Source organism: Vigna radiata, chromosome 3 (genome assembly GCF_000741045.1).
Source record: "Vigna radiata var. radiata cultivar VC1973A chromosome 3, Vradiata_ver6, whole genome shotgun sequence".
In the NCBI taxonomy this organism is placed as follows: domain Eukaryota; kingdom Viridiplantae; phylum Streptophyta; class Magnoliopsida; order Fabales; family Fabaceae; genus Vigna; species Vigna radiata.
Window position 1 is genome coordinate 9,638,859 of NC_028353.1, and position 27,312 is coordinate 9,666,170.

Sequence of the window (27,312 nt, forward strand, 5' to 3'; positions counted from 1 at the left end):
TGATAATGATAATTTCTATTTTTGAACATAGTTTATCATAGATAAATATTTACAAAAGTTGAATATCAATTTACAATCTTTCTATATCACGTGTATGGAGTAAATGTAAGTGAATTCAACTATTAGATATGTAATTAATAACATTAAATATTTGGAAGAATGATTTCAATATTTATAATAATTTTACCAAAATCAAACATATTTATTTTATGAATAAGATACATATGTCCTGAAAAAAGTTCATTAACTTCGACATATCAAATGGTATAATAGTAAATTTTTCACCGTGTGTTATTTATCTTTGATTATACTCAACCATGTAATCTCTTTTCTGTTCTTAATTTACCTGTAATATTTCACTTATGTAATATATTTTGCTATATATATATATATATATATTTTACTTTAACAGTGAACACACTTAAAAATTAAAAAGAAACGTCCCTTGTTTACCTAGAAAAGTAACATTTCAATTTAAAAAACTGATTTTCAGTATAAACTATTCTTACATTAAAACTTTAAACTTATTTTACTATTATAAGCAAAATTCCAATTAGTTTAGCAGTGTAAGTGTAACCACTTAGATCTGCAACAAAAATATATAATAATTTACCGTGGATCTCAAAGTAGTAAAAGTTGTAACAACCAGTTTTATCTTATTAATTTAATCATTGAAGTAGCATCGGATCTAATGCTATTTCAGCCCCGAAAAACTAAACTATGTTAATGAAATAATTTACTAAATTTAAATTTCTCCTGAAATTCTCTTATAGTCGCATGTTGTGCTTCTCCAACTCTCTTTATCAGTGTACTTTATTTAATTAGTACTTTCAACCTTCACCACTGAAGACAACAAACCAGGCATGTGAAAAATACTAAGTAATTAATCAATCTACTTTGCAAAGATGTTTTTTTTTTTTTCAAATGTCACTATTATCAGAATTTGTTTTTGGTTAAAAAGGAAAGAGGAAAAAAAAGTACAATTTTCTTTACATAATTCTGATTCTTGCTTCCAAAATTAACTACTGTGGAAAATATTTCTTTTCATAATATTATTATTTATCTGATAACATTTTTACAGGTATAGTCAAACATAATTTTTCACTGCATAGAACAGTTGCTCACAACAAGTTTTAATAAATATATATATAATTGTAATATCTGAACATTCAGTTGACATAGTTGAGAAATGTAATTGACTTAATTAAAAGCAAAAGAGAAAAATGATATAGATTAACTAATATAATGGGAAATAAATAAATAAAAAATAAATGCTATATTTGATGGCATCATAATGTGGAGGCGTGAACATTGAAATTGATCTGAAGCAAATAGCAATTTTGGTGTATAATTGAATATTTTTTATAGAATGAGGAAGGTGGGAGAAAGTGCAATGGATTGAAAATAAAGTCATGAGTGGAGTTGTTTATCTAAAAAATGTGGTGATATTGACCTATGAACACCAAATTATTACCATGTACTCAACAAAACAATACTTATTTAAATATTATTCAGAAGCCCTTCAGGGAACAGTAATTGTAACGAAACTGAACCCACAGGAATTCCCTTACAATCACAAATCTATCAACACATAAAAAAGAAAAAAAAAAAAAAAGAAGAAATTTTGAAAAAAAGAAGAACCACGAGAAGAGATAAAGAAAGAAGGTAGTAATAATGTACATCATCATATTGGACACACTATCTACCATCTCTTCATAGGAAGAGATAGATAATCGTGTCCAAGGATTAGTGAGGATGACACGTGGCAGAAAGATGATGCATGAGGGGTTAAGAATGTGTCTAAAGAGGGTTTTTAGATGGGGGAGATACCGGTATAGGCGGTAGCATATACCCTTTAACTGGGTGGTCCGGTTGTGTGGTCAAAACCATTGGATATAAAGGGTTTAAGGCCACTGTTGCGTGGTTTTTGTTTACGGTATAGGTGGGTTTTTGTCCCTAAGACTCTTCAATCTAATCTATCTATTATTCTATCCATTGTTTCCTTCCATCTCACAAAAAAAGGAAAAACAAAAAACAAAATGAAAATTTCACGTTCCTGAAGGAGAGAGAGAGAGAGAGAGAGAGAGAGAGAGAAACAGAGAAAGTTGAGGACTTAAATGTTTTCAGTTCCTGAATTCCCTTAGATCTCTTGCATTTCGAAACAGTTTTTTCGGGGGTTTTGCTTTGCACGCAAGTTGTACTTTTTCCCCTGTCGGAGAATGAGTTTAATCGGAAACATTGTAACTTGATCGTGCTTTGGTTCCTCGGATCCTTGTTCGAATGTTGTTTTTCCAGGAGGTGAGTTGGTGTGAGAGGTTCTGTTGTATGTCAGAGGTTTTGAATTTCGTTTTTTTTTCTGGTTGTTTTTTTTTCTTGTCATGCTTCTCGGTGCGATCTCATCATTATTTGCGTGGTGGAGATTATTTGTTAACTCTCTCTCTCTCTCTCTCTCTCTCTCTGTCTTTCCTATTGTTGAATTTCGGAGATGCAAAATTGTGGTTGCTTATACGCAATTTTGTTCTTACTTCTCGAGATTCAGTTTCTTTTTTTGGGAAAAATATTGGTGTTGTTGATTCGAGAATTGAAGATCCGATCGTGGAAGTTTGGTTGTGTTTGATGTATTCAACCGGTTCTTCTTTTTTGTCTATGAAAAAATTGATTTTTTTTTTTCGGTGGGGGTTGTTGGACTTTCTGTTTAGTGGTTCAGGTTCTTTGATTTGGATGCAAGTGCTGCAGATTCTTGAAAATTGCTTGGTTTGCGTTGATCTCGCGCAATTAGAGCATAGCAACTGATTGCAGCGTGTTTTTTCTTTTACGATGATGTTGATTCTTTGTGATCCTTCCATGTGTTTGTTTTCTTTAATTTGTTGACTTTTTGATCACGGATTTATATGCAATTCTTGAATTTGCTGACATCTCGGGAATGATTTTGAAATCGGGAATTTTTTTCCTGCAGTTCCTTGGAATTCTTCTGATTTCATGTTAGCATTAGGATTTCATGTGATCAATTTCCTGTTTCCGTGACTACCGTGATGTGGATTCACCGATTCAACTTTGTACCCTTTTTATGTGTTGTTCATAGTATGTTCTGTTCGATGAAATTGAACCCGAAAGTCAAATGGGGTTTTTTCTGGATTTCCCTTAAATCTGATCTTGTTTATTCCGCAAGTATTCATTTGGGACATAAATGGTACTTTATTGTAACAATTAGATGCATTTTGTGAAAGATTTAGTTTCTCTGACATCTTGCTTTTTTAATTTGCTGGGCCAAATTAATATTGTGAATTTTCCTTTTACCTTCATGCTGTAGATTATCTTAATTATCTTCCATATAAGTCCATATATGAGAATAGAAATCGTCGTTGTCGTTAAACCTTAGATTGTTCAAATCGCTTTCCTTGATCTGGTAGCATGTGAATAATCGGTGACTGTTGTTGGGTTCTATGTATTTTTTATTGAGAAACCATTGAATCAATTCGTTGCAAATTATTTATTACGGTGGTATTGTGACATTGCTTTCCTAATTTTCATATAGTAGCAAAATGTGAAAATTAACCTGACATGTTTCTTTCTTCAATACTATGGCAGTGAAAAGGATCTGGTGTATATACGTTTCTGGTTATTTGATGAGCTGTATATGTTTTAACTATGGTGTCAAAGAAGAGGGTAGATTATGGATTTAATGGCTTTCAAGTTCCTGTTATACCTAAAGCTCCTAGATCTGTAAGGGTAAGTACTGAGTAGTTTTTGCAATTGTGGCAATTAATTTATGTATACCATTTTTTGCTCATTGAACTCTGTTTTGATCCTTTTTTGTGATTGTTCAGAGGAGGGGTCCTTTCAACAAAGCAGCAGAGGATGGTCGAGTTTGTGCTATTGAACTACTGGCATCTTTAGCCGGTCAATTGCTGCAGGAGAGTGAAAGTTCTGCTTCCAGCAACGCATCTGAAGGAAATAATCAACCTGCCTTTAGCCAAGGTGTCATTGAGCAAGACAGACAGGATGAAATTAAACCATTAAAAAAGGAGGAAATTCACCAGGGAAGTTGTGCTGAGAGCACTGTTAAGACTGAGGTAGGGTCACAAAACAGTAGCCAGAAACCTCCTCCACATTCCAAGACTGATTTTTCACAAGGGCACGTTTCGGTTAATAATGGTTCTGACATTTGTGAGAAAGTTGAAGGTGATGTGAAGTCTGAAATTTTCAAATGGGATAATAAATTTGGGAATTATTCTAATAGATTAGTAAAAACATCTGAAAAGTTTAGGGAGTCTAGTGATGGTAAGATGAAGAATGGATTTAAACAGGAACAAGAAGCTGGCAGTTCATGCTTTAGGGGATCAAATTTGGCCGATAAATGTAGTTTGAAAGACCACTTAGAATTGTATGTATCTCCTACACTAATTAACTCAAAAAGTAATATTAAATCTCCCTTTCATAGGAAATCTTCTCCCAGTGCTTCCTTTTCCAGGCGTGGGAATGTTGTAAAATTAGGTTCTAGAGATGATGACGAAAACTTTTTAAGGTGCAAAAGAGTTTGCACAAAGTCAAAGGCCTTTAGGTCTCCAAGACGCATTGCGCACAGAAGAATCAGGAATTTGATGTCTTCTAAATACTGGAAGACTGCTCCAAAGCTGAAAGACTGTGAACTTTCTAGATCTGGTAATGTGGCTTATAAATGAGCAACCAAATGCTTTATTGTTCGATGTACGCTATATCTACGAGTTTGATTGTCTGTCACTGAAAGTAATATGGAATTTTGCAGATTTAGGAGTACCTCATTATCATAAGAGGAAGACTTGCTATGGTTTTGAAAGATTTCAGAACAACACTTTTATTAAGAAGAGGAAAATCGTTGATCGGGTTTCAGGAGTAACTTCTGATGGAGGAGGATTCAGCAGTGAGAGTGTGTCCAATTCACCTCAGAAAGGGACGGATGGAGACAAGCCTAGCTCATCTGCAAAACTGCATGTAGCTAAGGCTAAGGATTCCCATGGTAACTAATTCTTACATTTATTCTTTCTGCTTATGTTGATTGTTCACCTCTCTCAATCGTAACATNGTTGTTCGTTATACCTTGTGAACAGTAAAGTTTAGCATTAAGTCGATAAGGATACCAGAGCTTTATATTGAGGTTCCCGAAACTGCAACTGTTGGTTCGCTAAAGGTATAAATAGAGATAGCCAAATAGAAAACTTCACTTCTATTTTATTGTTGTCAAATCTTCATCATGCATTTGCTGTGTTGTCTGGCTCTAACTTTTGCATTGCATTTTCTTACAAATTTTTGTAGAGGACAATCATGGAGGCGGTGATGGCTATACTTGGAGGGGGTGCACATGTTGGTGTTCTTCATCATGGGAAAAAAGTCAGAGATGACAGTAGGACACTTGTGCAGACGGGTATATCTTGCAACGAAAATTTGGATACCCTGAGTTTCATGTTGGAGCCGGTTTCTCTTCAAGCTTCTCCAACCATTCGTGGTGCTGATCCCTCTTCTCAATGTGAAACATCCCAGCTCACTAGGTTAGTCAAATTCCACAGCATAATAGTTTATTTTAATCAGCATAGCTGATTTAGGAAGGGAAATGGCCGAGAATAATTTATTGGGTAGAAATGGTGATTCAGTTTTATATAGTAGATTTATTTTTTTATACTATAGCTAATACCATTATCTGATTTTTCTAGGCCCATAGAAACTCCTGCCTTAGATTCAGAGATTACTGATACCTTGCATGACTCACCCTTGCTGACATATCCGAGCAACCTAATTGAAAGTAACCACGAGACTACTTCTTCACTCGCCGACACAACAGTTGACAAAATAACACCTGATTGCAGAGCGCTGGTTCCCGTTCCAGCTAGCATGGAAGCATTAGCTGTGGTTCCTGTGAGTCAGAAAACTAAGCGCTCTGAGTTTGTACAGCGTCGAACCAGGAGACCGTTCTCTGTGACTGAGGTAGAAGCACTTGTTCACGCAGTTGAGGAACTTGGAACTGGGAGGTACGATGTTATCAATAATATAAGCTTACCTGCGGGTGGATACACTGCAAAACTGTCTTACTGATAATGTTTATGCCATGCAGGTGGCGTGATGTTAAGCTGCGAGCTTTTGAGAATGCAGACCATAGGACATATGTGGACCTAAAGGTATGTTATTTTTTTGTTTCCCTCTCTAGGCACTGCGGTACAATTACACTATGAATACATAAACTATGCATTCTTATAAAATATAAATGTTGAAGAAGAGTAGCATGATTGTACTAATTGAATCCATTTTATGGTTGCAATACTACTACAGTTTTGCTTAATTGCCACTTGATGTGCACAGGATAAATGGAAAACACTGGTGCACACTGCAACAATCTCCCCTCAACAAAGGAGAGGAGAACCAGTGCCTCAGGAGCTCTTGGACAGAGTTTTGGCTGCTCATGCATTCTGGTCTCAGCACCAAGCCAAGCAGCATGGGAAACATCAAGCTGGATCTGGAACCTTGAAGATTACAGAAGCCTCAGCTGAAAGACCGTGTGTTTGTTGAAGATGTCTAGTTCAATGACTTGTGATATGATGGTGTAGAAAGGAGTTGGTGGTGTTGACAGGAAAAAGAGGAAGGCAAACTTGTACATTTTCATTCAAATTCATGTAATATTCTTACAACCAAATTCTTTGCCGGCCATTAATTGCATGCAGGTTGGCATTTGTAAATGATTTGATGCAATAAGATTGTTCTAACAGGAACTTATACTGTTCTTTGATTTGTATTTTATTCTTTTTACATTTATGAATGTATGTAGAAGTGTAAAAAGAACATAGAACATGACAGACAGCCAAAGGAAAGGTGAAAAATGTTCTTGTTATTTTCCTTCATTTCACATATTGAAATTACTCTTCCCACTTGTTTGATTATCACTCCATTGACTGAACTGGTACCTTTTTACTAGTGTGTTTTTCATGGTGAAGATATACTACAATCAAGATAGATGAAAAAATATATTTTGAAAGTATTCAATGATTGAATGTGATTCCTTGATGAATGATTAGTATTACCAAATGAATAGCATAATTATTTGGTTTTGGTGAAAGAAAAATCGAAAGCATATCTTAGAGTACAAAATAGATAAATATATATAATGTGAGGGGCAGGGTCCACCATTATTGTTTGTTGTGGCTATGATTTCACCTCATAAAAGTAGATGAAGACAAAGTGGTCTTGTGGATATAGCAGTTGTAAGGACGAATATTCCACCTCCTTGAGGATCCTTATCCACAGTTTGCACGAAACTCGATGTGCACGTGTTTTCTATTTTTTTTTTTAATTTTATTATTATAACAAAGATTGTTGGTGATTGCTGTGAATTTCTTTTATTATAGAGATTGGTTGTAGACTAATTAGAAAATAGGCTATACAATTTTGTAGTATACATGAATTTCACTTTCATATCGTAATAATAACTTTAAAATATTTTAATAAAACTATATATAAAATGGTAGTCAATGTTATAATTAATATAAAAAATCCACAAACAAATATAACATTTTTAATAATTTTAAAAATAATAAAAAATGACATGGAACATTGAATTCTCACTGTAATCATGTTTTGTAAATCTGAATCATTTATTTTACTTGTTTTCTACCAATTCTCACACTTTACTTGTTTTAATGGCAGTCACATAACTATTAATTATTTTAAAGTATAAATATTTTTATTATCTTGTTATGACTATTTAATTTTAATAAAACTTTGATGTAGATAAAATCGTTGTAATTCAATAGTTTGATAGATAAAACCAACTTATTTTTACATAAAACTTTGGTAATGTAAAATATATTTAAAATTCAAACTCAACAATTTTTTTTTTATTAAATGAATACAAAAAATATAACAATTATTACGAGGGGTAACCTTAATATATCCATTATGAGATTATTTAAGCGGTGCACCATTGGATAACCATAATTTGTTGTTTTTAATTAATTTTTTTCTGAACTATTATTGGATAATGACTGCACTTATTTTTCTGGCTCCCTCTAAAATTGGAGACGGAAACTTGTAAAATGTGAAGGAACTTGTAAAACTGAGAACACAATTTCTCACAATGCAGAAATTACAATTTATGTGACAAGCTTGTAATTTATTAAACTTTACATTGTTGTATCATTATTACATTGAAAAACCATTGAATTTAGATGCCGACTTTCTACTTAGTAAGTTCCTCGTGTTTGATGATATATGACAGTATTATGTTTTTTTCATATACAGATAATTAATTACAAGATACTGAGATAGCTTTGTTTCCTCTTCTTGTCGTCCCATTACGGATCATCGAATTTGAGTACGCCCCAGTGACCAAAGGCCTGTATCTTTAACAGGAGCCTGAAAAAAAAAAACAACATCATGAATCATAGGACAAAGATTTTGTGTTACGAGAGGCCATAATTGAAATTGGTCACATTGCTTACAGGTGCTTTCATTGATGGGAAAATATTCCAGAACCGGAGAGTCTCATCCCCTGCTCCAGTTACTATTGTCTGCAATTGTTCCAATATAATTAAAATGAATAATTTCTTTTCAACTACACATAATGGAACTATGTAATGTGAGAACATTCAGTACCTGACCATCAGGTGACATTGCAAGGTACAGCACTCTCATGCTATGGCCAGTTAGAGTTGCAACCTGTTCAAAATTTGTCCTTAAGTTTAGACAGACAAATAGTTTTCTGATTGTAGTTTATCTACAATATGTAGAATTGTCAAAGCAAGTACCTTTGCCAATGATGGATACTTCCACACCATAATCTGATTTTGGGAGTATCCGTGTGTACTTACTAGCTCATTCACATTTTTACTCCAAACAAGGTTGCAGACCTGCATATCATGCATGAAAGTGGTTGAGTTGAGATGTTCTTTTGTTTGAGTATGTATTAAATGTCTCAGTGGACAAAAATAGAAAAGAAATAAACCTGGCTCCCAGTGTCAACACTGTTTAATTGATGGCCATTTGTAGTGTTCCAAAAACGAATGCACCTATCTGCAGTTCCACCGCCAGACACAAGGAGACCGCTTTGGTGGGGTGACCAAGCAATGGCCTTAACTGCAGCAGTATGTTCTGTGAGTCTCAGAGCTGGTTGCTGAGAGTGTTGATTCCATACCAGGAGCTGATCATATAATAAAACATAACATGAAGAGCAAATCACAAAAATCTTAACAAGAAATACAGAATAAAGAACTTTTTTCTGGACTTGGTAAAGAAAAGGAAGAAAAGCATACCTGATTATCATTACCACCAGAGGCAAGTTCCCTGTCATCACAGGACCATTTCAATCCACATACCTGCCACAAATTGAGGGATAACAATTGTTAACAACTTCTCATATTCAAGTTCAATGTATATTCCTCAAAATATTTTTACCTCTGACTTGTGGCCAACGAGCTTGCTAATAAAGTCACCTGAAACCCTCATGTCATGCTGAAGTATGTTCCTATCCCTGCTCCCCGAGGCCAGAATGCGAGAGTTCCATGCCAACACACCAGTCCTTGTCTGATGTCCTCCCATAGTTCTGACTTTCTTACACTGAGTTCCATCCCAAACCTGTATGCATAAAGAAAAGTGTATGTTCTTTATTTCTTAATCATGAAATGAAACAATTCATGGATGAATAAACAAAAATCTAGAGTGAGACAAAGTACCTGAACTTGGCCAAGATTTGTACCAATTGATATAAAAGAGCCCTCCCGGGTCCACTGGACAGAACATACACCATCATAAGGACCCAAGTCACATAGCTTAGTCACCTGAAAACCACATAAATATATTTTGCTTAAGATTCATCGTGAGAGGGGTTTTTGGTCAATATGAAATTGTTGGTAGCTCACTTTACTGTTTGAAGCGCTCCAAAGATAAACACAAGTGCCTAGTCCCACAGCAAGAACATTCTGTGAGGACCAGTCCACTAGATTCAAGTAAAAGTCATCCTGAAGTGATGGAGCATCCAGAACCTGCATAATGCACAACCTTGCCCGATTTTAGCAATCAACAATCAAGTTCAGTAATCCAATATATATACAGGGGGTTTAAGTTTGTTCAAGCTACATTAAGGACCAATATATATCTCAAAAGCTCAAGTTTGGCATGTGTAGCACAAGAACAGAAGCATGAGATTACTTTCAGAGCTGAAATTCAACTTCACTGAAGAAACCCAAAGCTTGAATTGTTGGTTAAAGGCTCATGATCAACTTTATATGCAACATATTGGTAGAGATTGGCACACATGTAACAAATGGAACATCCTATACTCTCTTAGTGTGGATGGAGCTAACGGCAACGTCCTAATAACAATAGTGTTACCCTTATATCCTTCTTTAATTGTTTCCAATACAGTTTTTCTAGATCTCCCTCCACTACAAAAAATTCTTACATTGTCCAAAATCACCACATGTACGGTCCTAACAAATCTCCACATTACAAAAAATTTCAATCAACAATGAGTGGATAAAATTCAGGAGATTAATAAGAACTCGGGCACATGGCGATCTCAGAAAATACAATAATTTTCCCACTGCAAGTTTGTCAAATCATAATCATAGATCTTATACATGCATGCACAAAGCATTCCGCCAACTCCATTCATGACAGATATAATGTACTAGTTTTATTTGCAAACCCATGTATTTCTGTCGCCATTTCTACCATCAATAGTAAATATTAATCCGAGAGCACTGAGATCCTTAGGGTTTAATGTATAGAGACCCTTACAACGAATTGACTTTCCCAAGAGAAAGGTTATCTTCCACACTCACAGTCAATTCATAACAAGCTCACCCATTGCCACAGTTGTCTCAAAAATAGGAAGAAAAAGATAGCAAAAGTGTTTTGGATCAAAATCACAAATTTGCATGCAAGAAGAATAGATGCATTGAAATGAATAAAAGGGAAAAAAAGAGCTTGCCTTGTGGGGTGTCTTGGGGACTTTCCTGGGAGGTTTGGGAGGCGGGGTAGAGGAATCAGAAGCGAAGGTACTCTGCTGCCCCAAGATGGAAGGAGAGTAAGGGGAGGATGGCGTAGTGGAGTGATCGGTCTTGAAACGGAGCATGTTTTTACTGGGGCTGATCGGCGAGGGAGGAGCACCTGCAGAAGGAGAAGAAAGAGAAGAAGGGGAAGCAAAGTCAGATCCAAAGAGTTCGCGTTTCAACAACCTGGAATACGCCTCGTTACTCCCTTCCTTCACCGGCGATGGCCTGTCAACGAGGCCGAACGTGTGGAGGCGTGAGGAGGAGCGGCAGGGGATGAACCTGTCGCTGCATGTGCTTGATTTCGAAGGTGAAGTGAGGTTAGAGATGGAACGGAGAGAAGAAGGAGAAGTGAGGCTGGCGATGGAACGAGAAGAAGATGGCGATGAAGCAAAAGTGTCAAGGCGGAGTGAGGTTCCGGACATCCCAGCTGGGAGGTTCAGACCCGATTTCTTGGTTTGAGGAGACTCCATTTTCAGCAGCTTCTACTGTTGGATGAATGAAGAACAGAAGAAAGAGACGATAAACAATGCTAGAGAACGAAGAAAAAACCCTTTCTCTCTGTTTATGTGAAAGAAAACAACAGATGAAGAGAGAAAAAACAGAGACAGGGTTTTGGTTTTGGTTTTAGTGATGATGGAAATGAAGAATAGTGACTTATTATAACTTCAACGGTCGAATTCCTGAGGAGCGTGGGAAGAGAAAAGGAAAAGATAAAACAGCTAGGTTTTTCGTGTGCTCGTAAATTTATTTCCTTATAAGAGATTTTCCAACGGTCATTTATTCATTTACTTATACTGCATAGACATGAAGTTTTTTTTTTTTTCTATGATGTTTATTTTATTTTCAATCAACTATTAATTTAGTGTATGTAATGCTATATTTTCTTTCAAAATGTTTTTGAAATAATGAAATTATTTTAAACATTAATATTTTCTAAAGGATTACCTTGTTCCTAAATTGTTCTAAAAGAAATGAAATTATATAGGTTGTAATATTCGACATCATACTAGATACTATACCAAAATGTGACACACTCCTCATCATTTTTATTTTAAATTATTAATCCTTAGTTTCAGTAAAATATACTGAATTATTTAGGGGAGACAATCATACTTAAGAGATTACAGTCATTTTCTTTATTATAAGATTGTGGGAATTCAGCATTTTTTTTTTCAAGTATCGGTTTATAGCACCAATGTGTTTTGCCTTTTTTAAAAATTATTTTTAGGGATTTTCAATAGTTTTCAAGTGTTAGATTTGTTAGGAGGATCTCATACAATCATGGTAATTATGTGATTATGAATTTGCAAATGTTTAAGAAATCGTAGGCATGTTTGAAAAAATATGTTTTAAAAAAATATCAAGTGATTATGTTTGCAAAATTTTAGATATTTGAAAAACAATAATCAAATTACGTTGGAGTGATTTTAAATACAAGATTAGAAGGATTTCTTGCAATAATTATGAGTTGGTATCTTTTCCATTTATTAGACTTTTTATTTTGGGGATGTAATAACTTTTTATTTGACTTAAATAATACAATCACCAAGAAAAATATATTTTAAATAAAAATTAAAAGTGATATTGTAGATTTTTTTAAAACTATTTCACCATCATTGAAATTTAACATATATGGTCAATGTTTAATTATTTTATGTTTCATATGCATCTATATACCAGTAAAACGATTTTCTTCATTTTATTTCTTACATTCTTTTATAAGTTTTATTCCAATAACCTTTTGTTTTTTCGAAATCTTTGATCTCATTCCTCGTATCTTTCAAGAATAAGTTTTAACAATCCAAAATATATTAAGTTCATGATCAATTATATCCCATCATAACTAAATTTGGATTAAATCTCTTATTGCTTTGCTTTCTCTTTTATTTAGTGAGCAATTGAAAATTTGTTGACTTTGTCATTTTAGAGATATTATCTTTTAATTAGTTCATCCTTGGTTGGAATTTTGATTTGTTTTATAATATTTTCTTAGAATTCTTGAATTTGAATATTTGATTAGTCACCTTTTGAGTTACCCAATAAATTTTAATGTAAGAGAAATTAAGTAATTGATCTTTGATTTGGGTATGAAAATAATTATTGTTCAAATTTCATAATAATGTTTAATATGAATTTATTTAAAATTTACAATTTATGTAATTGAATAACAATGGTCAGTGTTTTTCTGTTGTTGTTGAGTTTTAGTTGAATACTTTTTTACGAGTCAAACTAAAATGTAATAACCATGATACATAAAAAAAAATTGTGTTAAGTGAGCTTAAAAATACATTTTAAACTAGTCATTACAATATAAACAATTGGTTTTGAAAATTTGTTTTTAAATTTATGAATAATTGGTAAGATTTTTTTTATTTTTATTTTTATTTTTTGCTTTTCAATTGATTATCACTATAATGATGGTAAGATATACTTAATATTAGTGGATGTTTGATTTTTTATTTTCCATCTTGTATTCCATTTAAACTTGGATTCATATGTTAATTCTAAGTATTGAAATGAAAGATTAGATCGAATTTATTGAATTTGGAAATGTGTTTTTATTTTAACTGTTTGGTAAATTGATATTATTCTTGTCAGTTTATTCTTGTTCTATTCCTTGTATTTATTTTTGTTCTATTCTTTGTATGATTTATTTGGTTGTATTTAGTATAAATGACATTGGAGGCCATGGAGAACTTCTGCACACATTTAGAAAGTTTTGAATTTTTTGAATTTCCTTAAACCCTGTAAAATAAATTACTTTACAAGCATGTTAATAGTTTGATTACTTGAGAGTAAATTATTATTTATTCTTCTGAACCACCTTTAAATCTAAATCATAAGTTAAATATATTAAACGGTATGTTCTATGTATATTTTTTTTAAACACCAATCATTCGTTATTTTTAATGACCTAAATAAAGATACTTGGGTTAAATATGTGTTTAGTCCCTATACTTTGGGACGATTTTGGTTTTAATCCATTTTCAAACTATGGTACAATTTAGTCCTTCAACTTTAGAAAATTCTGGTTTTAGTCTTTTTTACCAATTTTTTTTAACTTTATTTGTTGTTTCAAACACGTTTCTTAGTTAACATTGAAGCAAAAATGTGTCAAACAGTGTAAACAATCCAAATGCTATAACTTAGTTAACATTGAAGCAAAAATGTGTCAAACAGTGTAAACAATCCAAATGCTATAATGAAACGTGTTTGAAACAACAAATAAAGTTAAAAAAAATTGGTAAAAAAGACTAAAACCAGAGTTTTCTAAAGTTGAAGGACTAAATTGTACCATAGTTTGAAAATTGACTAAAACCAAAATCGCCCCAAAGTATAGAGACTAAAAACATATTTAACCCAAGATACTTTATACTAACGAAAACTAATTTCATCCTTAATTTTAGTTTATTATTTATAACACTATCAAGTATTAACATGATACTCTTCATATAGTATTTTTATTTTCGTTTATATAGAATTTTTAGCTAGCACATGAAGAAATATTTTATTCATTTTTTTATTATACATAATTTAGAAAGGTATGAAATGTAAGAAGATTCAACACTCGCACGTAAGTCTCCACACTGATAAGATATCGTTCGCTCTTGACCAAATCTTCACGGATTTGCTTTTGGTACCACACCAAAAGACCTCTTATCAATGAAGGTATCTTATGTGTATATAAACCCATGTTCATTTCTTTTTTTTTTTTTTTATGTAGGACTTTGTTTGTCCCCAACATGAAACGTGGTAATGTGATTTAAATTAATCTTTGAACAAAATAAAAATGTTTAACACGTTATAAGAGAAGTAAAACAAATTCAGTAAGCAGAAGTAGCATGAATACCAATGCTATATGAATTTATGCAACAAGACGATATTGTGTAAATTGAGGTATGAATCGATTTACAATGAATATTTTAGTTGATAACTGCGGAGGCAATCTTCACCCTTTTCAAAATAGTCCATCCTACTGAAGGTTTGAGTATGGAATAGTGGGATTGTTGCATATGCAGCAGCACCACGCCATGCATCCATAATAGGATCCAATGCTCTGACAACCTTAATGGGTGATCCACATGGTCGAATCATCCTAATTCCGGCTTCAAGCCGTTCAATCATGCCCGGGAAAATAGAACTTCCACCAGTCACAAGTATGGAGTTTGTCAGTCTCTTTTCCAGCTCTTCATCCTTACACGATAACCTTCTTATTGACACCCCAGCCATCTCGTCCAGCCCTGCTTGATCAACTGCGATCCAGTTTGGATTGAACAAAATTTCAGGGCATCGGAACCTTTCCACACCCAAAACAATTTGAAAATCTTCTTTGGTTAAAGGACGAACACGTGACGCCTCAGCAGGTTGAGAGCTACCAGTTTCTGGCTTCGGCACGAATGTTGGATCCAAGTCCTACACCAATGCAACAATTCAACAAGATTTTTGTTAGTCATCAACGCAATCCACACAACGTTAGTATTGCTACGAAGCTAACCTGCAGCTTGGAAGAGATGCGAGCTAGCTCAGTGTCATCCTCATCTGGTCCGTCGTCACCATCATCATTATCTTTACTCATTAATTTGTAAAGTTGCCAATCTTCATCTTTGGCACCAAATGTATCTTCACCCTTACCGCGATCAAATGCAGCAGTTGTTAAGAGCCGCATTCTCTCCCTCTGAGCAGTACTGAGTCTCTCACCACGACCAATGCCACCGGACAAGTTATTTCCATTGGAATGATCTCCGTTTGTCTTGAGCCGTTTTCTCTGGTCAACTTTCTCTGAAAGGTCTTTGTACTTGGCACGCAATTGTTCCAAGTAAAGCTCTGGGTTCTCTCTATAGTAAGAAGAGCCAGCCAATAAACAATCAGAAAGGTTTCAAAGCACAACAGAGAACAACAACTTATAAGTACTCAAACCTTGGTAAGACTCAAGATTTTATTCATGTTTTGTACAACAGCCATAACCTAATCCTTCTCTCCCTTGATAAGATACTAAGTAAAGGAAGCTTTTTTTTTTTTTTTTTTTTTTTTTCTTTTTTTCCATTTTACCAAGTAGAGATGATGATAAGCTTTTTGACTGGCATAAAACATACAGGCGTTTTTCCTCCTCTAACTGTTGTTTCCTTTCTCGCTCCAATTCCTCTTCATAACGCTTCTGCTTCATTCGCTGTCGTCCATCTGACATGGATTTGAGTAACAGCTGTTTCTTTTTTTCAACTAGCTATCAACAAAGCACACCCACAAGTACATGGTCAATATCACATCGCACAGAGAACAACTTGATAAGCTAATAGATACAAAACTGACCTGTTCAGGGGAGAGCATGTCATCAGGGATGTTTATAAGAGAATACTTTTCATTAATGCCAGAGTCAGCTTTTTCGGTTTCAGCTTGTTCACTCTTTGGTTCACCTTTTGCTTTACGTAAAGATTGAGTAACTTTAATGCGGGCAGATTCTATCTCCTGCCTAGAGACATAACCAGTCTCTGCTAGGAAAGATGGAATATCACTGTCTTCAACTTGTTCAAGCTGTTTTAGAAGAAATTCCAAACCATGCAATTCATTTTCCAATTCGTTTATTCTAGAGGACCTCTTTGCCTCTGCCATTTCACGTAATCTTTGACCCTGTCTCTCTCTTATTGCTGCCTTTCTAGCAATCTCTTCTTCAGAAGGAGGCTCCTCCGTAGGGGGTGGAACCCAAGGGAGCTGCCAACATCTGGTTTTTTCTTTAGCCTCCTTAGATTTTTTCTGTCAAACCATTAATGAAGTAAAATCTTAGAAACGGATAAATAGTTTATAAACTTAGACTGAAAAGAAGAGCCTTTCCTTACCTGAAAAAGTCGAACTTCAGAAGCATAATCTGGTGCAATATAACAATGTTCCATCTTCAGGTCGTCAACCTTTTCCCATGTAAATCTAGCCCTGCATTGAGAATTTTAAAAGACTAAGAAATACTACGTCTTTAACAGAAGGGTTAATATGATAGCAGAGCAAGGATAATTTATACTCACATATGATAAGGATATTTAAGTGAAAGAAGTTGTTTTAAATAATCAGTCACATGGAACCCACCAACATTGGTTCGGCAACATCCTTTATATATAGGCTCCCCATCTACAAACTGGAAATATAGAGATGTGAAAAAATTATTATTAAGAGTTATAACACTTCATACACCTGATAAGGTTATCTAAATCAGCAACTATGCAATAAAGCAGAATGGTCATTGAATTTTATTTAAATAGTTTGATGAATACTTTTCCAATTTATTCAACGGTATTCTTATACATGGTTTTTTCCCCATAGAAGGAAACAGCCTTCATAAAATAAGGTGGGAACATATTTTAGCTTAAAAACTGTTCACACCATCTTTTATAAAGAGATGAAAAATTGTGTTAAGCCATTCATCTTTCGAATTTTAAATATTTTAGAAGTGGAATGGAAGGAAATTACCGATTCCTAAATCTTCCTGGAAAAAATTATACAGATCAACAATATTATTAATGACAGAGAACAGAAAGTCTGATAGCAGCACAGCAAGTGAGGTCCAATTTAAAAAAGATATAACTTTTACTTGGCAAAAGGCACACATGTCCGCAATTTTTTCATCTTATACACCCCTCCTACATAGAGGGTCATCGAATGCTCAAAAGTAAGCAATCAGACTAAAGAATTACGATATAAATGTGATCTACAACGTCAACGAATGATAAGTTATTTCCTTTGCATAAATATCCATAAATATCACATAAAGCATACCGGAATCACATGAGTCGTATTGAATCCAGGACACAAAGCAAGGCCATCTTTATTACAAACACCATGTTGTTGATTATATTTGTAGCTGAATGCCGCATCAACACCAAAGGCTGCCATAACAGAGAAGCATAAATATCTAGTATAGAGTAGCAAAAAATATGTGTCCATGATTAGGTCCAAACTAGTAACTACTATGTGACAAGATGTCAAATGCGGTCTAGATGGACATAATTCGAAATTCGTTTTTCACTAAAGACTTGCCTTGGCGGAAAGATTGGGCATTAGACAACAGGCAAGCCAACATTCCAGTTCCTACATAGACTACTTGGAAAAAACTATTCTTTTTCTTTTTGTTAGGATTAATAAAGTATTGGTACCTATAGATGGAACTCCATATGTCTCAAAAAGAAGTTCTGCCATTTTACTACGAGACTGAATTGGGTTGCATACACATTCAGTGATCAGGACAGGATGATCAATCTGCTCCGACATTAAACATAAAGATAGAAAAGAGTGAGTTAAATAATTTAAAATGTCAAAGTTTGAAAAGAGAAAAAATTGTACTCATCAAATCAAGGAACTCCTAGTTAAACTACAGAGACCAATAAGTTTACTAACATACCAAAAGTAGTAGTGGTGGTTTATTGAAGTTTAAAATGTCATCACAAAAGAAATAACAAACAAAATGCTAAGGGAAGAAAAATGAAAAATGCTATTCCTGTAATGGACATACCTCTGATCCTGTTGCTCCCAACCGGTCAAATCCAAAGTCCAAAATCTATAAATGAAAGAAAATTATAGTAACACATCAATTTATCCATTGTCTCAAACCAGGAAAATAGTTCCTGCATATAATATATACTAGGAAAAGGAACCTTAGTATTGCCTAGTGCAAGGCACCACTATGCTAGAGATTATCCCAGGTTATTATCAATATGTAATTGTAAGACCTTGAAAAGCTGAGGTTCATATTCTAGGCAAAAAAAGAAGAATTTTGGACATGTTCAAACAATATATACTTTTAGCAATATTAACACAATTTAAAACCTAGAATCCATACAGAGGAAAACAGAGTATATTTTGGAATTTGGATACTTTCACTAAACATTTTAGAATAGAGTATCCCAAGGCTTGAATACACTAATCCTTAGGAGTTACTGCTTATACTGGTGTCCAATTTGCACAAATCAACAACTAAACAAAGATATCTCATCAGTTCTCATATAGCAATAACAAAAGTATAACCTATGATTCTAACATGCAGCTTCCCAAATAGACCATTTCCTGAAATAGAAATGCAACTTCACGTGCATATAACACCCATGCAAGAACCAACACAAATCACAGGTTAGAATAAGATCATCGAAACTGAATTCTAAACGTTTAATAAAATTTACATTGAAATGACTCCAAAAAACAAGTCCTTTACATACTCACAGGATTGTTATGAGGAAAAACTTACATATTCCATCATTTCAAATTGGTAAACTACATTGCTGTCAAACGCTGAGCGGGGTCCAGTGCGACTACAGTCAAAGTATTTCATTAATGCTGGATCATGGTCACCAACAATAGTGACAATTTCTCCTGTGTAACAATAGTGTTCCAAATAATTATTCAACATTTTTGTTGGCTCATTGCCAATAGCTCATAAGAAAGGTTCCTCCTAAATATAAGAGACCATGAACTCGCAAAAATAAATATATCTCAGTCCCATTTTATGTTTTTTACTAAATGAAATAAACTGACGAAAATGCACCAAGACAAAAAATAAAAATTGGCGTAACAAGTTAACAACTACAATAACATTACCTACACAGTTTCACCAACATTCTGGACAAACACAAACAACAAAAACAAATACACAACATAGTAACTAAGATGGAGAAGAACAAGAAAACATGGTGAAAACGTAGAATATGATACCAGTGGCTTTGTGGCGTGGCCGTTGGACAATGCTGCGGAAAACAACACGAGGTTGAGTCTCTCCAGCCCATCTGATAATTCACCAAAAGTAGCCAACTTTTAAAGTTAAAATCAACAACCCGGTCACGAGCTAATGTGAAAAACAAGTAAGCCCAAAAATAAAGTTTAAATTTTGTGAGGAAATTAGGGTTCGGGAAAATACCCAATACGGAAATAGGAGGCCCCATTGTCGATGACGATGGGAGTGGCGGAGCTGAAGAGGGTGTAATCAGATTGGCGCTGAATTTTGGAGATGAATGGCATTGTGTAAGTGGAATAGAAGAAGAAGAAGTGACCTTAATTCTGAGTGTTCCTGCAACTTGACAAACTTTGCAAATGGTGAACAACATAAGTACCAGACATGGTGAGCTCCGACCGATCCGGCTAACCCGAACCACAATACGGGTCGGGTGCAGTAGAAACGGTCCATTGAAGTTAAAAAAGTGTTCTTTTTCCTCTATTTTTGTTAAGCCATGCAATAAGGCAGTCTTCCTTTAGCAGCCATCTTGCCAATGCCAATATGTATAATTTATTATTATAATTAATCGTTATGAATGCAAAAAAAGTACTCATAATAAATGAAATAATATTAAATTGTATAAATAAAGTTTAACAATAATATTTTTGGAATTTGTTTCATGAATAATTTTTTTGTTTGAAACATTTTTTAATAAAATGTTTATATTTTACAGAAGCAATAATAAAATCATTTTTAAATAATAAAATAAAGCAAAAGAATAAAATTGATGGAAAATATATAGAATTGAAGTGTAAGGTTGTTCAATAGTAGGTACAGGTTACAAAAAATTAACATTAACAGTTAGTGAGAAAATTTAAGACTATACTTATTATTAATTTTAGTTGGAATGCTTTATAGTTAATTTTAAGTCTATAATAAGTATATCATTAATTTTTTATATAATTTTTTTTTTGGTTTAGAAATTTAATTTATAAGAATATTACATTAAGATAAATAAAAATATTTTGTTCTTCCTTCAATTAATAAACAAAAATATATTTATCTTAATATAAGTACTGATATATTAGAATTCATTACAAAATACAAAGTCAAGAAGCAAATTTAAACCAGAATCATAAAACAAATGCAAGCGTAAAGGACTCATTCCAAAAGGTTTATTGTTCTTTCTAGGTCAAATAATAATGTTTATTCTTTTTCAATTTTTTTTCATAATGGCATATAATCACATCATTAAGATTTAAAGATTGTTGTTCTAGACTTGTTCATTATAACAAGGGCTATCAGTCAAACTATATATGCTATGCTTTCACTTGTTTGATGCACATAAGGAAACCTTCAAACTTGAACACAGACACTTACTACAAGGTAATGAGTTCTCAACAAGTGACTGTTTGATTTCACCTACAGGTTGGTATACAATGAGTTTCTTTCAACACGAAGGCTCTGGAGATTTTTACCTTGGAATTGGAAAATCAGCTGAAACTTCAACTAATCCGAATTTTGGGATAGTCAATACAGACACGCCAACGATTCACCGTTCTCACAATCGATGAATTATGATCTGATATAAGAAATAGATTTTGAGACTAATTTAATCTCACATGAAACAGAAAAAAATTTCACTATCATATTCTTCTGTTGCTAGAAGACAAGTTAACAATAAGAATAGTATTATTACTACTACCTTCAACTTCATATTGCAAGATAGGTGCTTCGTGGAATGAACCAAAATGGATCTTTGAAGAGGATATTATGACAAAGCTTTGATCACCTCTCACACGTTCTTATGATGGGATGAAACTAGGGTTTGACAGAAAAACTGGTCAAAATTTGTCTATAACATCACGAAGAAGTGAAGAGACTTATTTGTGAGGGTCGCCCTTTCCCTTGAGCCCAACGAAACAATTATGGTGGAGAGGGAATATTTTTTGGAGTAGGGGGCAATGGAGCAATAGAAACTTTGCCAATCTAAAGTCCCCAGCTTACCAGAAGGACTTCGACTTTGATTACTATTTAGACAAAATGAAACCTATGTGTCATATCATGCAAGTTACATAGAACCTTCAGGTTCAATATAGGGCTGCGTTTCTGGTTCTTCTTTTTCATGCGTCAGTGTTTACATTCTATCTGGTTGTTCAATGACAAGTGTTCCCAAATGTATACATTATGATAGTTTGTACCGGGTAGCTGAATAGCTACGGATTAATTTCAGGGAAGAGTTTCAAATTTGATGAAAGTGATGAGAACCTCACAAATTTTGGATTGGTGGAAGAAGTGCTTGAATAATTGCTGTTATGAGGCTTACTCTTATGCTAAAGATGATGAAAGTGGCTGTGAGATACGGAGCAGAGACTCAAGCAAAATTTGTGGTCACTGCTATAATTTGACAGCTGGGTGGTGTCAGATACACTTTCTTGTTGCCAGAAAAAATGGTGAGTGCATATACTATAATAATCCTCCTACTTCTATGATTACTATGGTAATTAATATTGCTGTCCTACAAATGTATATGTTTGTGAAAAGTGTATAAGATTATCACACGTAAGAGATTAAAGTTTCAAAGTATTATAATACTTCGTTTGACCATCATTATTTAATGATGTTGGAATTCAATATTGTGAATATGTGAAACCTCGTGTCTGACGAGAATAGCCAACACATATAAATAAAAAAGAACTGGTAAAGCAGTAAAGTTTTAATGTTTCAATTTAGCTTCATCGGATTTTATCTCACAGAAGCTCCAACGGGTTCCTACTGACGGTTCCAATTTTGTTAGAGATTCTAAGCGGAAAGAAAAATAGTAGTGATTATCCATTTAATCTTGTTTTTAATGTAAGTGTTGTGAAAGGCTGGAATCTATGAATGATAAAATTGCATGGCATTGGTTTGACATTTAACAAAGTGTGTTTAGGCATGGAATAGCTATGGAATGGAGAGTGAGATGAATGGATCATACTAATGATAATTGGATCAACCAAAGTAAACACAAATCAACCTAATGATAATCCAATTTCACATGCTAAAGTATATTTGGATAAGTCGAGTTTATAAATTTACTCCACGTTCGGGCTACACTTAAAATATTTTTAAATGTATTTTATGCTTTTAATTTTGAAAAAAAGTTATGATTATGTATGAAAAATAATAATAATAATAATAATAATGGATAACCTTTAGCATTTATTGTACCTGCCTTCACATGCTCCCTTCTAAAGCATTACTATTTTTATTTAACTTTTAGGTTTATTTATGATTCTAAATCTCATTGACATTGTCTTCATTGTGTCTCGTGGCTTTCCCTTGATAAAATTCTTGGTAGATATACCAACAACCGACAATAATCAGTTATAATTTAAGAAACGTTAGTCAGAGAAAGAAAGAAAGAAAAAAGAGATGAGCATTAGATAAAATTATCTCATAAATATTTTTCTAAAAGAAATATAAGAAGAAAATGTTTATGCTTTGTAGATTTTTGACCCCGTCTATCTATATGTATATGTGCTAACTTCAGATTGTGCTAAGTGCAAGGAAAAATGGTTTTCACTTTGAGCAACAGAGTGCTATGCTTCATCATCATCACTTTTACATGTTTTTTGCAACTTGCAAAGCCTTCAAACTTGAGGGAAGACACGCTGCTCCAAGGCCATCCCCTTGCAGCAACCGACCGTTTGATTTCGCCTTCATCTTTATATACACTGCGTTTCTTTCAGCTTGATGATGGGTCTGAAGCTAGCACCAAATTCTACCTTGGCATATCAGCCAATAAGTACTATTACTATGTTTGGCTTGCCAACAGGGACAATCCAATCCACGATGATCCCGGAGTTCTCACCATTGATGAATATGGCAACCTCAAAATTGTGTCAAGTACTACCACTATGATGCTATATTCAGTTGAAGCAGAAAGTAACAAAAGTGTTAGAGCCTCTTTGCTAGATACAGGAAACTTTGTGCTTCATGAATTGAACTTAGATGGATCTGTGAAAAGGGTGTTATGGCAGAGCTTTGATTACCCCACAGACACTATTTTACCGGGGATGAAGCTTGGTTATGACAAGCACAGTGGCCACAAGTGGTCTCTAACAGCAAGGAGAAGTTACAAAACTCTTTGGTCAGGGTCTTTCTCTCTCAGCCTTGACCCCAAAATCAACCAATTGATTACTAGATGGAGAGGGGACATTATTTGGGCCAGTGGAGAGTGGAGAAATGGAAGTTTTAGCAACCTGATATCTTCATCACTTGACAGAGAGAAGTTCAACTTCACTTTCTTTTCAAACGAAAGTGTGACTTACTTTGAATATTCTCCAGTTTCTGGTTATCTGATCATGGGACCATTGGGTATAATCAATGCTACTGGTGTCTCTTACTCCTGTGTTGGCAGTGAGATTGTGCCTGGTTGTACAATGCCGCAGCCTCCCAAATGTAGGGAAGATGGTGATTTGTACTTGCCAAGTTGGAATAGTTTTGGAGCAATGTCAAGAAAAGGATACATATTTGATGAAAGAGAGAACATGACCATTTCTGATTGCTGGATGAGGTGTTTGAAAAATTGCTCCTGTGAGGCTTACACTTACGCATTCAAGGATGCAACTGGCTGTGAAATATGGAGCAGATACACATCACACTTTGTTGAGTCTAACTCCGGTGTTGGCCGTCCAATTTTCTTCTTTCTCAGCGAAACCAAAGCCAGTAAGTTCATACACACAGCAGTACGTAGTAGTTGTTTATTACATTTCACATATATATGTAGAATTAACAGTCTTCTTCTGATGCAGAAGGCAAGAAGAGGAGAATATGGATTGCTAGTGCTGCGGTTGGAGTTCTTCTCCTCATACTCTCATTCATTGCATCCTTTATCATGTTTGGGAGAAAACAAAAACAAAGAGGTTAATCTACATTGTTTGGAAATTCTGAATCATAAGATAGTATACATGAGAATTCAAAAAAGAGTATATATCTTTGAAGTTCTTATTATTTTTTTTTTATGTATGATCAAATATATACAGTTGAAAATCGTAAGAAGCGAACAAATGTATTCTCTGACATTGGAGAAAATACTGAAATTTCTAATGCATGCGATGAAGGAAGAGAAGAATGGAATGAGAAGAGGACAGGCAGTGATACACATAAATTCGACTTTATAACCATTCTTCAGGCAACGGACAATTTCTCTTTGGCTAATAAGATTGGAGAGGGTGGTTTTGGACCTGTTTACAAGGTAATCAGTTCGCTTAAGGTTACTATAAAACTATTTTACACATATTTCTTAAATCCTTTTATATGCACATTTAAAAAATTCTCTTCAAAATTTAAAATTTCGGAAATCGGTGATTTATAACCAACTCAAATAAATAAAATATATAGTCTATATACTAAAAGTCTTTATAGACAAAACTATATTTATTAAAAAGAAAGCATTAGTACTAGTATTGTCCCTCATCTTGACCAACTATCTTATTAAAATATAATTTTTTTCTTTAATTTATTTAATCAACCGTGTAATTTATCATGGTATTACACTATGTGAATTGGTATACTATATGACTATTTTTTTGGGATTTGGTGAATACTTGATAAATAAATAAGGAAATTTGTATTTTCTTAGGGGAAATTGGCAAATGGTGAAGAAATAGCTATAAAGAGACTTTCAAAAAGCTCGGGACAAGGATTGGTAGAGTTCAGAAATGAAGCTATGGTGATTGTGAAACTGCAGCACACTAACCTAGTGAGGCTTTTAGGATTTTGCATTGACAGAGAAGAAAGAATATTAGTCTATGAATACATGGCCAACAAAAGTTTGAATTTATACCTTTTCGGTATGAAAAATATTCTCATCTAATATGCTTAGTCATTTTCAATAACATATTCAAGACTTTGATCTTTTTTATTAATTGTTCATTGTGGTTTTCTTCTAAATAGATGCCAACAAAAGAAGTGTGTTAGATTGGAAGATAAGGTACAAAATAATAGAAGGAATTGCTCAGGGACTTGTGTATTTACATCAATATTCAAGATTAAAAGTGATACACAGAGATTTGAAGAGTAGTAATATTTTGTTGGACAATGAGTTAAATCCAAAAATATCTGATTTTGGAATGGCTCGGATACTTAAATGGACAATATTAGAAGAGAAAACAAATAGAGTGGTTGGAACATAGTAAGTATTTATGTAATTAAATTTTTTTTGACATATTGTGTAAGTTTTTAACATTTTTACAGTGGTTATATGCCTCCAGAATATGCTCTGAGTGGAGTTATCTCAACAAAAACAGACGTATACAGCTTTGGCGTATTACTCTTAGAGATTGTGACTGGAAAGAAAAATATTAGTGAGGATTTTTCGCTGAATCTGATAGGATATGTAAGTTACGTACCCTAAATGAGTAAAGGATGCAGTTAAAATTTAAGAGGGTACGTAATATATAATTTGTTGTTTCAGGCATGGCAATTATGGAATGAAGGAGAAGCTCTAAAGCTGATTGACAAAATGGTGAATGGTTCATGCCATCAGATACAAGTTATACGATGCATTCATATAGGTTTGTTGTGCACTCAAGACAAAGCAAAGGATAGACCAAGTATGCTTGAGGTCATTTCTTTTATTTCAAATGAAAATTGTGAATTACCTTCACCTATACAACCACCACTTTATACCATCAAAACTCTCAAGGAGACAGACCAACATAAATATTACTCCAATAATGACATCACCATGTCAATCATATCTGCCAGATAACTTATTTACAAATTCTCAATGTATACTTTCTTACTCACTCTCTTCAATAATGTTCTCATTTTAATCTAAATGTGACATTTATTGGAAGTTATTAGGCACAAGATAAATCAAAGTCTTTTATATTGTATTCTATTTTACATTTAACATCCTAAAAATTATATTATTATGTACTTTATTTAACATCCTAAAAATTATATTATTATGTACTTTATGTGACATCTCAAATATTATATAGACATACATATAATAGGATTCAGCTATTATAGTACGAGAAAACAGTTAAGAGTTAATATAGGACAGTATTAAGCATACAATCATCCAAAAATATGGCTGAAATTTAAAATTTGATACAAGTTTAATAATTCTCCAAAATATATGACCAACTAAAGATTTAAGGATGCCTAAAGATTGTTTCCAAAAATATAGAACATTGTCAAAACAAAAGCTAGAAAAGGTCCTAAGAACTTGAAGCTGTGACTTCTTCGTTCTCCAATGCTCACTCCAAGGGTACATCATCAGCTACTTCTCACATCCAAAGGATTGGATAATCATCGCAAGGGGGAAAGGCAAGCACATACAACAAACAAATACAAGGGTAAGCTAGGTATAATAAAATAAAACATGTTATCAATCAAGTATTTCAAGCATGTAATGACAATAATACAACACAAACTGTAAATAAATGCATTTGATTGATACCAATGACAGACCACGTGATTTGACCGTCCGGACTAATATGAAATGTCGAGTTCCAGAGGTTTGTGCACTTGTGGTGGCTCTACTACTTTGCAAAGCCATTGCCGAGGGGTTTTACCCGACCACACACAAGTGTAAGTCCAACCAAACTCATCTTGGCC

The 27,312-nt window shown here is 33.8% G+C and overlaps 4 protein-coding genes across 8 annotated transcripts; 2 read left to right on the top strand and 2 right to left on the bottom strand.

Annotated features, from left to right (window-relative positions):
- Positions 1-1,914: 1,914 nt before the first annotated feature.
- Positions 1,915-6,908, top strand: LOC106757149 (telomere repeat-binding protein 3). Its single transcript, XM_014639746.2, has 9 exons — positions 1,915-2,298; positions 3,589-3,729; positions 3,828-4,662; positions 4,766-4,996; positions 5,088-5,167; positions 5,293-5,525; positions 5,688-6,002; positions 6,086-6,149; positions 6,331-6,908. Exons 2-9 carry the CDS (start codon positions 3,649-3,651, stop codon positions 6,535-6,537), a joined length of 2,046 nt encoding a protein of 681 aa, XP_014495232.1. The 5' UTR covers positions 1,915-2,298; positions 3,589-3,648; the 3' UTR covers positions 6,538-6,908.
- Positions 6,909-7,993: 1,085 nt separating this feature from the next.
- Positions 7,994-11,740, bottom strand: LOC106757151 (protein FIZZY-RELATED 3). Its single transcript, XM_014639754.2, has 10 exons — positions 10,952-11,740; positions 9,879-10,001; positions 9,693-9,797; positions 9,415-9,594; positions 9,273-9,335; positions 8,966-9,160; positions 8,769-8,870; positions 8,617-8,679; positions 8,463-8,531; positions 7,994-8,376 (listed from the first exon to the last, which is right to left on the bottom strand). Exons 1-10 carry the CDS (start codon positions 11,483-11,485, stop codon positions 8,323-8,325), a joined length of 1,488 nt encoding a protein of 495 aa, XP_014495240.1. The 5' UTR covers positions 11,486-11,740; the 3' UTR covers positions 7,994-8,322.
- A 3,039-nt stretch (positions 11,741-14,779) lies between these two features.
- Positions 14,780-20,003, bottom strand: LOC106757148 (actin-related protein 5). 2 transcript variants are annotated; one of them, XM_014639745.2, is made up of 12 exons: positions 19,903-20,003; positions 19,701-19,771; positions 19,237-19,361; positions 18,508-18,552; positions 18,152-18,254; positions 17,775-17,884; positions 17,027-17,136; positions 16,847-16,937; positions 16,323-16,763; positions 16,109-16,236; positions 15,511-15,850; positions 14,780-15,428 (listed from the first exon to the last, which is right to left on the bottom strand). In XM_014639745.2, exons 1-12 carry the CDS (start codon positions 20,001-20,003, stop codon positions 14,925-14,927), a joined length of 2,169 nt encoding a protein of 722 aa, XP_014495231.1. In that variant the 3' UTR covers positions 14,780-14,924. The 2 variants fall into 2 exon arrangements, with proteins under 2 accessions (XP_014495231.1, XP_022635120.1); XM_022779399.1 differs by lacking the exons at positions 19,237-19,361; positions 19,701-19,771; positions 19,903-20,003 and adding an exon at positions 19,020-19,038.
- Positions 20,004-23,246: 3,243 nt separating this feature from the next.
- LOC106757008 (G-type lectin S-receptor-like serine/threonine-protein kinase CES101) lies at positions 23,247-26,543 on the top strand. Of its 4 annotated transcripts, none has more exons than XM_014639594.2 (7): positions 23,247-24,408; positions 24,495-24,605; positions 24,726-24,937; positions 25,325-25,535; positions 25,639-25,876; positions 25,939-26,080; positions 26,159-26,543. In XM_014639594.2, exons 1-7 carry the CDS (start codon positions 23,253-23,255, stop codon positions 26,453-26,455), a joined length of 2,367 nt encoding a protein of 788 aa, XP_014495080.1. In that variant the 5' UTR covers positions 23,247-23,252; the 3' UTR covers positions 26,456-26,543. The 4 variants fall into 4 exon arrangements, with proteins under 4 accessions (XP_014495080.1, XP_022634716.1, XP_022634717.1 ...); XM_022778995.1 differs by having other exon boundaries at positions 24,498-24,605; XM_022778996.1 differs by lacking the exon at positions 26,159-26,543 and having other exon boundaries at positions 25,956-26,073.
- Positions 26,544-27,312: the final 769 nt, after the last annotated feature.